Source organism: Zootoca vivipara, chromosome 6, assembly GCF_965207765.1.
Source record: "Zootoca vivipara chromosome 6, rZooViv2.hap1.1, whole genome shotgun sequence".
Lineage (NCBI taxonomy): Eukaryota > Metazoa > Chordata > Lepidosauria > Squamata > Lacertidae > Zootoca > Zootoca vivipara.
This window is the reverse complement of record NC_142589.1, coordinates 37,418,522-37,430,516: the sequence shown is the minus strand read 5'-3', so window position 1 is coordinate 37,430,516 and position 11,995 is coordinate 37,418,522. Positions and strand designations below refer to the sequence as shown.

Genomic DNA, 11,995 nt, shown 5'->3' with positions numbered 1-11,995 from the left:
GCAGAACCTGGCTGGAGAGTGGGAAATTACTGCTGCTTGATTACACTGCGAAGTATTATTCACAGCAACGCGTACTGCGCAAGCCATTGACCTGAGCCAGCAAGGTGTTTCTTGTTGCATGCCCTAGCGAGACACCATAATCCTAAATCTCCACCGGGACATACCGCTGGAAGTTCCACGTGAAGCGCAGGGTGATGGCGGAGGAGCCATTATGCAGCTCTCGGTACAGCTGCTCCCGGCTGGGTGGGCTGATGCTCCACAGTGAGCCCGAACTGCCCTCTATGCGCGCCGTCACGATATCCTCGTAACTGTAAAGGGTGATGAACTGCATGGCCACCTGGGGGCAGCAGAGAGCCCCAGAGTCAGGGTGGTATCCCACAACACATACACAACCAGTTTACCCATAAAGCCGCCTTTTCTTACACAGCACCAGCACAGAACATGAGGATTGGGGGGGGGAGACTCCTGCTGCTGCTATGGCCACATGGCTGGATGCAGAGGGGAGCTCTCTTCCCATTCCCAGTTTCCTTAGGAAACTTACCGGCTGCCGCACAAACTCGTTTGTTAATGCATCATAGTCCTTGGGGGTGAACTCTTGGATTGACTGCTGTTGGGCACTCATGGTGAAGAGAGGCTGCAAAAGAAAAAGGGTGAGAAGGGTCAGCCAGATGCCCCAATGGGAAGCAGGGCTTGAGTGCATTAGCCGTCTGCCTTCTGACACTAGAGGCCATTGATAGCTTTATCCTCTGTGAAACCAACCCTGGAACCTAAGGCAACCCATCACACATACAGAAATGGACCATGGACCTCCCCACACCAGTAGCTTTTAGTTTTAAGCCATCCAGATGTCGGGTCTGCTAAGGAGCGGACAGCAGGACGGGCTGTCGGAATGCAGACCAGAATGACCACATTGTTCAAGCCAGAGAACCAGGCCACGCCACCTGCAGCAGCCTCTCCTGAGATAGGGCCCTCCAGATGTTTTGGATGGCAGCTCCCATCAGCCTCAGCCAGCTGGGCTTGTAAAAGGCTGTTCCGACAGGGTAAGCCAAAAGGCCACCAGGTTCTTTTGGCAGGTTTGATCTGGCAGACAAAAACCCTCCCTGCACATGGTAGTCGGCGTGCCTTCTGACAAGTGCTTTAGGGAGAATGGCTCAGCGCTAGCTCCCACCGAAGTAGGCCATGCAGCTATTTCTCCAGCTGACAGCAGGTGCTGCTACTGAGCTATTATTCACCGTGAGGCAGAATCATCCTTCTGAACAGGGGAGACGAGACACCCTGTGGGTCCAGCCCATGCTGTCCTTTTCCTACCTCGTAACCTCCCAGCTTGAGGGTGACGGTGACGTCAATGGGGTGGTTGACCACGCCCACCACAGAGCGCACGAGCGACATGAAGAGCAGCGGGAACCAGATGATGCAGATGAGGAAGAGGATGATGAGGCCCCCCATACCATACTTTACAATCTTCTTCTTCTTCTGCCCCTTGGGCTGTGGGTATTTCTGTAGAGAGGGGTCAGAGAAGCATAAGGACGAGGCCCACGTGTGCATGACGGCGTGGTTAGATGGCTGCATCTGGGCCAATGGGAGGATAAAAGCTCATCCAGAGTTCCTCCTTTCTCATCATTCAACCTCCCGCCAGCTGCTCTCGTTTCTATTTATTTAATAGCATAATAGAAAAAACCCCAAAGCAGTTTACAAAAAGAATAAAACAATGAAAGTATCAGTAAAATAACAGTTAAAACTATTTAAAACATTAAAAAAATTAAGATCAGTGAGAAGCTAAAGCCAGATTACAGGGCAGCTTCTATATGTCTGGATAGACTCGCCCAAACCAAGAAAGTGCCTGCCTTATGTAGGCAGGGAGTTCCAAAGTGTGACAACAATCAAATTCTTACAAATGTGGGACCAATATGATATGGCATTTGTAACAGTGCCAATGCTATAAATTAAAGTGGCCAAGTGTGTATATATGGGGTAAGTTTTTACACTCTAGGACAGCGGTGGAAGAGGTCAGGCCCACCCTTGCCGCCGCCGCCGCCGCCTCCTCCCCTACCATTCCAGGCCCACCTTCTCAGTCTCGCGGCTGCACTTGATGATGAAGATGTTGGCATAGATGTCTTCCACACACATCCAGTTGGAGAGAGACAGGGTGGTGTCCGTCCAGACCCAGTCCATGACAGCCCGCAACTCCACCAGGAAAGGCACCAGGCGGAAGCTGTCAGAGGAGAGAGGAGCATTCAGGTCCTGTGCACCTTGATCTCTGGTCCCTGAAAAGCAGTTTTTCCCCTGCCTGGCTCAGGCCCCCCTTGCCCCACTCTGGGAGGACCCTGGGAACTTGGCCTTACCCTTGGAAGAGAAAGAGGTTGAGGTGGTTGTACTTCTTGGTGAGGAAGTTCCCCAGGATGCGCGTAGGGTAGCCGCAGCGGATCTGGTAAGCCGACAGAGCGAAGTAGATGCATTTCACAAAGTACCACAGCTGGGCCACAGTATTCAGGTTGAACATCCTGGGGAGGGAAATCAATATTGGGGGAAGGAAGGGGAGCGCATTTCAGGGCTGGTTCTTCCTTTTTATTTTTAAAAATGTATTCTATTGCTTCTTGTTAGGAAACATCAATGATTTAGAAACAAGTAAGTTCCTCCCAGCCACTTACCCACCAATGGAAGAACAAGCAACTGAAAAACATTTGAGGACAACCAAACTAGAATAAATTAAGAGTTCCAATGGCAGAGGAAAGAAGTCACTTCAGACAGTGTTCTACAGTCTCAGGGAGGCAGACAACAGAGAAATACAGTGGAACCTCTACTTACGAATAACTCTACTTACGAATGTTTCAACTTACAAATGGAGCTCCGTCTGCCATCTTGGATGCGGTTTAGATAGGATTTTTTCTACTTACGAATTTTTAGCTAGGGTTGCTTCGACTTACGAATTTTTTCTCCCAATGCATTCCTATGGGATTCGACTTACAATTTTTTTCGACTTACAAATGTGCGTTCGGAACGCATTAAATTCGTAAGTAGAGGTACCACTGTATCTTGAATATGCCCCTTAATGTATTCCATGAGTAGGCTCCAGGTAGCAAAAAAAGTCAAAAAGTTTTGCCTTCCTTCTGGCCAATTTTTACTTTCAATGCCAGTTTTTCTGCAAGCGCAATATGCAGCAGTCTATGGAGCCTTTGCTCAAAAGTTAAGTTGAGCGCCAGCTTCCAGGCTTTTGCAGTTTCTAGATGAGCAGCCAGTAAAGTGAAAAGTATTAATGTTTTGTGTACTAACGCCTCTTGCTCTTCCATACATTAACTAATGTCTGGCTCATTGCAGCATTAATTTCCTTAAATATCAAAATGCAATATGCAGGTAGGGGCTGCTCCTTCTTTTGCCCACAAGTTTAGAATGAATATATATATACATATAGCATATAATTCTATTAATACATAACAGATAACAGGCAGGCAGATAGCTAGGCCAGGTACCTCTCAGTGACTGCAGGCAAGATGAAGAACATCCAAACGTGGATGCCAAAGACCAGGAAGACCTGGAAGACCAGCTTGCCCAAGACGCTCTTGCGGAGGTAGAGAGCTCGGTCGATGACCATGGTGGAGAATTGGATGAGCAGCATCACCAGGAAGGCCTGCGGCACCTGGTCGTCTGAGAGGGAGGAAGTGATGTCGGCCGCAGCAGAGTGTTTCTGGGGAGAAAGGGAAGCCTGTGCTGGGAGGTGTTGGGCAGATTAGCAGGAGGAAGGGAATACCTCTTGCCCGGGCGGCTGTCCTCCAGATCTGCCCCAGGATAGGGAGAGCAATACTTGCTTCGGGATCCGCAAGCACAGAGTCACATCCAACTTAGAACAGACCCATTGAAATGAGTGGACCTGAGTTGCTCGTGCCCAGTGATTTTACTCCGCAAATTACCGTGTCTGTTGGAGGCACTGTGTGTATTAAGTTTGCTAGCAAATAATTGTGAGGGTCCCACTTACCCCAAAAGCCCAGAAGCCAAAGATGATGATGATGAAGTCAACCACATCAGCGAGGAACATGAGGGCATAGACATCGGTGGCAGCACGGTATTTGCTGTGCAAAATGTCCTGGAAGAACCGCCGCAGTGGTTGGAACATGCGGTCTGCTCTGGAGGGAGAGGGAGGCGGGGAGGATAAGGTGTAGGGGTGATGATGCCATTGCCACTTGCCACTTAATGCAGAACCACCCCTAATCCAGAACCAAATCATCTGCACGAATATCAGGAAGGGATGTAGCTTTGCGCCTGCAGAAAATGTCAGCCAAGTCCTTGGCATCTCCAGGCAAGACTGGGACAGACTCCAGAAAACCCAGAGCCACTGCCAGTCAGTGTAGACATTACTGAGCTTGATGGAACTATGGCCTGACTCAGCATAAAGCAGCATCCTATGCTCCTTAGAATGGTAAGGCTAGGCTTATTGAATTTATGTATTGCTTCACACACACACACCCCTGAAGCAAGGAAAATATGAAGTAATAAAATCACATTAAATTATTAAAATCAAATTGGACCATAGCTAGGGTTGCCATATTTCAAGAAGTGAAAATCTGAACACAAGGGTTGTTGAGCTTTTTTGGCAAAATCTCCCCCCCCCCCCCAAAAAAAGGTTGTTGAGCTATTTTATAATCGCTTCTGACATGGGTTGCCATACGTCTGGATTTTCCCCGATGTTTTTAGCAATTTTTGCAGGGACGCTACTTCTGGCTGCAATATTCTGGCAATGTCTGGGAAATTCTGGACATGTGCCAACCATAGCAGAACCACTTGCTTAGCAGGCAGGAGGTTCCCAGGCTCAGCCCTTGGCACCTCCAGTATGCAAAGGATTGTGGAACAGTGATGGGGAAGACCCTTTTCTGCCTGGGACCCTGGAGAGAAACAACCACAGTTGGAACAGATGGTGTTAGATGAAAGAAGAGGCTTGCTCAGCGTAAGATAGTCATGTGGGTTGTGGAGAGGGCAGGTGGAGCATGCAAAAGGTCAGTCCCATGTTTAATCCCAGGAACTTCCAGGTAAAAGGACCCCAGGAAGCATCAAGTGGTGAGAAAGACCCCTCTTTGCCAGAGATGAACCTGGAGAGCCATTGCCCCAGCATTAGAAGAGGCCTGCTAGATTAGGCGCAAGGAGGCCCATTGAATCCAGCATACTGTTCTCAGAGTCACCAACTAGATGCCCCAATGGGAAGTCCACAAGGAAGACTGATATTATTCAGTGGAGGTAGAGCAAAGCCATCACAGCTAGTTGCCCATCTGATCCAACATCCTCTTGTTACCGTGGCCACCCAGATGCTTGTGAGAAACCTTCAAGCAGAACCTGAGAAGGACAGCACTCCCCCCACCCGCTCGGTGACTTTCCAGCAGTTGGCCATCATAGGCTTACTGCGTCCAACAGTGGAGGTAGAACATCATTATGAATATATTGCTTTTCAAGAAGAAACGCCAAGGCAGTGTACGCACAAATAAAAACCAACAGAAAAATAGCAAGAACAAAACCAGCTATAAAAGGGCAACTACCCACAATTAAAAATGCATAGTAGAACAACTACATTTAAACGTCCCTAATTAAAATGTATAATTAACAAGCCCAATAAAAGAGCAAAACAGTTAAAAGAACAATCAAGGCAGGACATTCAAGTGGCTAGAAGCCATTGACAGCTTTATTCATCAATTTTGGCCAATCCTCTTTTAAACCCATCCAAGTGGCTATAAAATTAGAGGGAAGAACGCTGAGTCAGATGGAGAAAGAGGCTGCCCTGGCATTTGGCAGCTCTTCACGTTCATTTGCTCCATGTGGCAACCTGCCTCCTAGAGGGGAGAGCCAGTTCAAAGCCTGTTGCCCCCAGCCCCCTCCCCAAAAGTCCACATCGTCACTTACGCAGAGACAAAGAAGCTCTTCACTCTGAGTCCAGCAGCCTTAAACTTCTCCTTGGATGGGCTGGACTTCTTATCCTTTTGCTTCGGATCCTGCAGCTCTCCCTGCTGCTCCTCTGAGGTTGAAAACAGAAGGGGCAGGGGAATAAGCAAGCACTGGCCTCACCTCCTTGCTTCAGTGTCAGCCTGATATGGCCTAACAAGACCCCTTCCTCTTCCCTGTATCCCACCACAATCTCAGGAGGTTTTCTGTATTTGGTCTGACTTCTGCAGACCAGCTTTAATCTGTGAGCTGGAAGCAAGTCTTGAAATGCTTGATGATGATGATGATGATGATGATGATGATAATAATATATTTGTACCCTGCCCATCTGGGTGGGTTTCTCCCAGCCACTCTGGGCGGCTTCCAACAAGAATTTAAAATACATTAAAATGTCACACATTAAAAACTTCCCTGAACAGGGCTGCCTTCAGATGTCTTCTGAATGTCAGGTAGTTATTTATCTCTTTGACATCTGATGGGAGGGCGTTCCACAGGGCGGGTGCCCCTACCGAGAAGGCCCTCTGCCTGGTTCCCTGTAGCTTTGCTTCTCGCAGTGAGGGAACCACCAGAAGGTCCTCGGCACTATCCGGTATACTGAAGGTAGTTTAGATATGTATTTTTGATGCACTTTTGCCCCCAGACCTGGGGAGGCTGGAAACAGGCATTCCTAAAGGAGTAAGCATAGGTGTCTGTCCCCCCCCCCACCTACCTTCTTCTCCCTGCTCTTTCAGAGCCTTGCTCTTTTTCTTCTTCTTCTCCTTTTTCTTCCGGAACCGTGAGCGGATTCCCTTGGGCAGCTCAGGCTCCGCCTCCTGATCCACCACGGTTTCTGCCCCAATGTCAGCTTCCACCAAAGTCTCTGCCCCCTCTCTGCTCTCGGTGGAAGCCACAGGCTCTGCAGCTTCAAGCGGATGTTTGGCCAGGACCTCTTCCTCGTGATCCCACAGCCCATAGCTCTGTCAGTGAGGCCAAGAAGGCAGGTAAGTAAGTTAAGAAAGAGTTTGGGAAGCAGAAGCCAACCTCATGCAGCGGGCCTATTTATTTTATTTCCTTTATTTACAAACCACTTCATCTAAGCAGTTTACCTAAAATGGCACAAAATATCCATTAAAGGGTAACAATAAAAACATATTTTAGAAAACAGAAGACATAATAAAATGATAAAAATAAAATCAATACATTTAAAAAATAAATGTGCACAATAAAATAAAATAAAAGTTTTTAGCTACTGCAGCAAACAGTGTAAGGACTGCACCTGCCTAATATCATGCAATGACAACTCCCATCACCCCTGACTATCGGCCTGATGGGAGTTGGAGTCCATCAGCTTCAGGAAGGCACTATGCTGTTCACCCCAGGACTCGCATCTGTTGCTATAGTTACCAAGGACTGCCCAGGTACCACTTTCTGCAACAGGCTACTCCAGGTCCATCTTGCAGCTTTCCCAGGTTAGGCAGAGGAGGCTGGCTTCTAGTCAATAAATTACTATTTGTACACAAATTGCTTAATAGTTTGGGCCGGTTTACTTGTAGGACCACCTTAATCCTTTATGTGCTCCCTTGACTTCTTCCATCTGTGAACCTGGCCTTGCTGCAAGTGCCATATAATACTTGTTCTGCACATGGAAGAAATCAATCTTTTAGTGTAGCAGCACCCACACTTTGGAACTCCATGCCTATTGATATCAGGCAGCTGTGTTGTTGTATTCTTTTTGGTTTAAAGCATTTTTATTCGGGCAAGCCTTTCCAGACATTTAGAATGCTGCCACACTCTAATCTTTTTTCTCCCTGTGGTTGAATTTAATTACAGTTGTACCTTGGTTGTCAAACGGAATCTTTTCAGGAAGTCCTTTCGACTTCCGAAAACGTTCGACAACCAAGGCATGGCTCCCATTTGGCTGTGGGAGCTTCCTGCACTTAATTAGAAGCCGCGGAAGCCCCGTCGGATGTTTGGGTTCCAAAGAACGTTCACAAACTGGAACACTCACTTCTAGGTTTGCGGCGTTCGGGAGCCAAAACGTTTGACTTGCAAGGTGTTCGACTCGCAAGATGTTCAACTGTATTGTTGAATGTTTTTAAAAGCCTAGTTTTAACTGTCTTTCATTGACAACAGCATTTCAAAATAAAACGTTTTCTTTGTAGACTGCTTCAAGGTTTCATTACAAAAAAGCAGCATGCAAATGACAGGCTCCCTCTTACCAGGAGCAAGGACCGGTGGAAGAAGAGAGCCATCAGCTGGATCAGGTCGTACTTGATGTAGTTGTCCGTTTTCTCCAGGCCTAGGATGCGTGGTGCGAAAAAGGGCTTGCTCTCGTAGCGCACCAGGGTGGTATAGCTATTCCAGGGGAAGAAGCCAAACTGGAAGAGGTATTTCACCACCACCATCACCTGTGTGGGGAGATGGTAGGGGGGGATCAGAGCCAGGCTAGCCAGGGGGACGTACCTGGCACCTCATGGCAGCAGAACAGTCGCAAGGCTTAAGGATGTTTACCATAACATCACACGCCACCAGCCACCCAAACCTACACATATGTCAACAGTCTTTCAGCATAGGTCCAAAAACATCAACCTCCTAGGCTGATTGATATTGTACTGGTTTGAACCAAACCAAAATCTGCCTGTTCCTCGCTTGTAAGCACTTCTACTTTCTGTTTACAAAAGCCCAGGTACCCTTGTTAACTTGTAACTAAAATTGCAGACTAGGGCTGGGAAGCCTCTCTAGCCCAGTGTTTCCCAACCTTGGGTCTCCAGCTGGTTTTGGACTACAACTCTCATCATCCCTAGCTAGCAAGACCAGTAGTCAGGGGTGATGGGCATTGTAGTCTGAAAACAGCTGGAGACCAAAGGTTGGGAAACACTGCTCTAGCACCAGGTTCAAATGTGCCCTCTCCCAGCCTTTCTATCTGTCCAGCCACACATCCCTCTCCCAAGCTACTCTGCTCACTAACCTTGCTTCACCCCCTTGCTTGAGTGTTTTTGCCTGGCTGGAATGCATCTTTGAACTCTGATACAGTCTCTTGCTTGCCCTGATGGAGGACAGAGAGGTAGGTGTGTGTGTGTGTGTGTGTGTGTGTGTGTGTGTGTGTGTAGAAAATGGCTCCACCCACTCTGGCATGTGGCCCCTGGAAGGTTGTCCAGAAGGGAATGCGGCCCTCAGGCTGAAAAAGGTTCTCCACCCTGAACTCACTTAGCAGGTTTTGAATAATCATTTACAATTAACAAAAATTATATGATTTACAATCTAAATTTTTTTAAAAAAAGGAGTGAAAAAGGTAATATGCAGGAAATGATATTATTGTGAAATAAACCAGTGAAGGAGGTTGACGGAAGTCCGGGAGGAATGAGGAAAGTTTGAAATTGTGGAAAATATTAATTGTTATGATGCAATATTGAGGGGAAATGGAAAATTAATTTTAAAAAAATATAAAAAAGGAAAAGGTTCCCCACCCCTTTTGTGGACAATTATTAGGAGGCAAGTTTTCATGTTCATCATCGCACTTCTACAAGACAAGGGGGGGGGTGTCACAAGGATTTTGGGGGGCCCACCTCTGTGTAGACGATGGCTGTCATCCAGAAGCGCTTGCTGGGCCGCGGGATGGACAGCATAGCCCACAGGAAGACCAGGATGGGCAGGACCAGAGAGATGACGGAGGCCGTCACCATGTTGTTCAGGATGATGATGAAGTAGCAGAGCAGGTCCGAGTGGCCGGCCACAAAATGGTAGCAGGCCAACAGCAGCTGCAGAAAGCGGTTCTGCGAGTGGTAGAAGCGCTCAGATTCCTCCAGCTCCTCGAAGGAGACATCCCTGGAAAGCACCAAGAAAGAGAGAGAGGAGGAGAGAATCAGTCAGGCTGAGCCAAAAGGGAAAGCAGCAGGGGTGGCAAAGCCCCACCTGTGCTGTGTCTGCCTGTCTCATCACCTGCCCATAGCCAAAGAGGTAACCTGTTTCTGCCACCCTTGCTTAAAACAAACATCTTTCAGATTGTAATACATATATATGGCCAATAACTCTGCATTCTCCCATCTGCAAAATGTATTCCGGTTGGCAAAACTTGCATCAGCTGGCAAATTTATTATTTGCCTAAGTATGGTGCGGGGGTTAACAAGCATTGGCAGTAGTACCTTGGAGACCAGGGTTCAAATCTCCACTTGGCCATGAACCCCGCTGGGTGAACTTGGGCCTCTCAGCCTAGCCTACCTCTCAGGGTTGTTGTGAGGATACGATGTGAAGGAGGAGGGCCACAAACGCTACCTTGAGCTCCTCAGAGGAAAAGTGGGATAGAAAGGTAATAAACACTTTCTTTATTTTTGTTTAGGAGCTCAAGAAGCTGCTTTATACCCAACCAGACACTTTGTCCATCCCAGTCCAGCCTTCCCTCCAGATGGTTTGGATGACAACTCCCATCAGCCCCAGCATTCTGTGGCTGGAGGATATTGGGGTTGATGGGAGCCCTAGTCCAAAGCAGGTGGAGCACAGTAGATGGGGGAAGGCCAATCGAGCCTATTGTGCCTACTCTGACAGGCAGCAGCTCCCCAGGGTTTCAGATAGGGGTCCTATCCCTACCTGGAGATGTCTGGAATCAAACTGGGGACACTTGCCTTTGCTTTTACATGATCGATTCTACAGCCCTTTCCCCTGATACTGATGCAAACAATTTTCATTCTTCTGATCTCCCTGAGCACTTGCCTCATGGGGTGGGGAACCACAGGCCTGGGGTGTGTGTGTATGTGGCCCTCCAGGCCTCTTTATCTGGCCCCCAGGACTCTCCCCAGACTGCATTCTTCAATGGCCCAGATACACACACTTTCCCTAAGTGCTTTTACTGGCTGGAATGTTTCCTTGAATTGCGATAACACCTCTTGCTTGCTTGGAAGAAGGGCTGAGAGATGTGTGGGGTTGTACAAACCTGCAGAAAGGCTGGAAAGTAGCCTGCTGCCCAGAACTAAGAGCCACAGAATTTCTCCACCCACTTTTGCCAATGGCCACGCCCACCATTGGCATACGACCCCCACCCCTGTGGAAGACTGACTACGAGGAAATGCTGCAGCCTCCAGGCTGAGAATGGTTCTCTGCCCCTTCCCTGCCCTATACCCACAAAGCTTTGCACATTTACCCACAAAGCCTTGAGCCAAAATAGGTGAGTGGCCCTAGTAGTACCTGCTCAGCAGCAGCTCGCTGGCCGTGCGCGGCCGTGCCTTGGAGTAAGTCAGCAGCTCCTGGGAGTTGCTGGGAGGGAGCCTCACGTCATCCGGGAAGCCCATGGCTGGGATCTGCTCCTCACTGGTGCTTCGGGTGTCGTAGCCGGTGGTGTTATTGCTGAGCACCTCTGCTCCTTCGCACCCACTGCGAAGAGGGCAGAAAAAGATAAAGTCATGCACCAGCTCCAAAACAGAGTGAATAAATGTCCCCACTTTGTGTTAAATCTTCCTAGGAAAACGCCAACCGACATTAAAAACAAAGACATAATAAAATTAGAGAAAAAAAACAGGTAAAGCCAACTTTTCTTTAGTTATAGAATACATAATAAAATGGCATATCTGGGCAGGCTTAACTTAAACAAAAGTGGGGAAAGGGTTTAGCAGGAGTCAAAAACAGTATAGCGAAAACACTTGTCTAATATTAATATTTGGGAAATAAAAATAAGGCCGATGGGAGTTCTAGTCCAAAGTAGCTGGACGGCACCATGCTGTGGAAGGTGGACCAATGAAGAGAGACTTGGGGGGGGGACTCAGGTTCAAGCCCCCGCCTTCCTAAACATACTTCATCTCATCTGTTTTAGGCTGTGGTTATTCCGGTGCACCAAATGTAGGTTGAGGAGCAGCCCCTTGCTTGAATTATGTGCTGTTAAGCTCCCACAAACTCCACTGGCGATGGAGGGAGGGGCCCCACACAGATCCACATGTGGCTTTGACATCCCCCCCCCAGCAGCCCTCTGCCCCAATGCACCTGCCTGGAAGCCATGCTGTCTGGAGACTCTGCCGCCGTACCCGGCAAGGCGGTGTCCTCTGAGATATTATCTGTCGCTGCTGGTTTGTACAGCCTGTCCAGGACGCTCCTCTGAACCTCGCCCACCTAC

General features: G+C 48.3%; 1 protein-coding gene across 2 annotated transcripts in view; it reads right to left on the bottom strand.

Moving 5' to 3' along the window:
• PIEZO1 (piezo type mechanosensitive ion channel component 1 (Er blood group)) overlaps positions 1-11,995 on the bottom strand; it is a 120,603-nt gene that overhangs the window by 3,547 nt on the left and 105,061 nt on the right. For both annotated transcript variants that reach the window (XM_035117666.3, XM_035117665.3), the window contains 13 exons: positions 11,870-11,991; positions 11,077-11,262; positions 9,465-9,723; positions 8,118-8,306; positions 6,629-6,875; positions 5,881-5,992; positions 3,971-4,118; positions 3,468-3,682; positions 2,343-2,501; positions 2,065-2,212; positions 1,309-1,497; positions 542-634; positions 165-337 (listed from right to left, as the gene is read on the bottom strand). In XM_035117666.3, the coding sequence (XP_034973557.3) occupies positions 165-337; positions 542-634; positions 1,309-1,497; positions 2,065-2,212; positions 2,343-2,501; positions 3,468-3,682; positions 3,971-4,118; positions 5,881-5,992; positions 6,629-6,875; positions 8,118-8,306; positions 9,465-9,723; positions 11,077-11,262; positions 11,870-11,991 (2,240 nt within the window). The remainder of the gene's footprint in view (positions 1-164; positions 338-541; positions 635-1,308; positions 1,498-2,064; positions 2,213-2,342; positions 2,502-3,467; positions 3,683-3,970; positions 4,119-5,880; positions 5,993-6,628; positions 6,876-8,117; positions 8,307-9,464; positions 9,724-11,076; positions 11,263-11,869; positions 11,992-11,995) is intronic.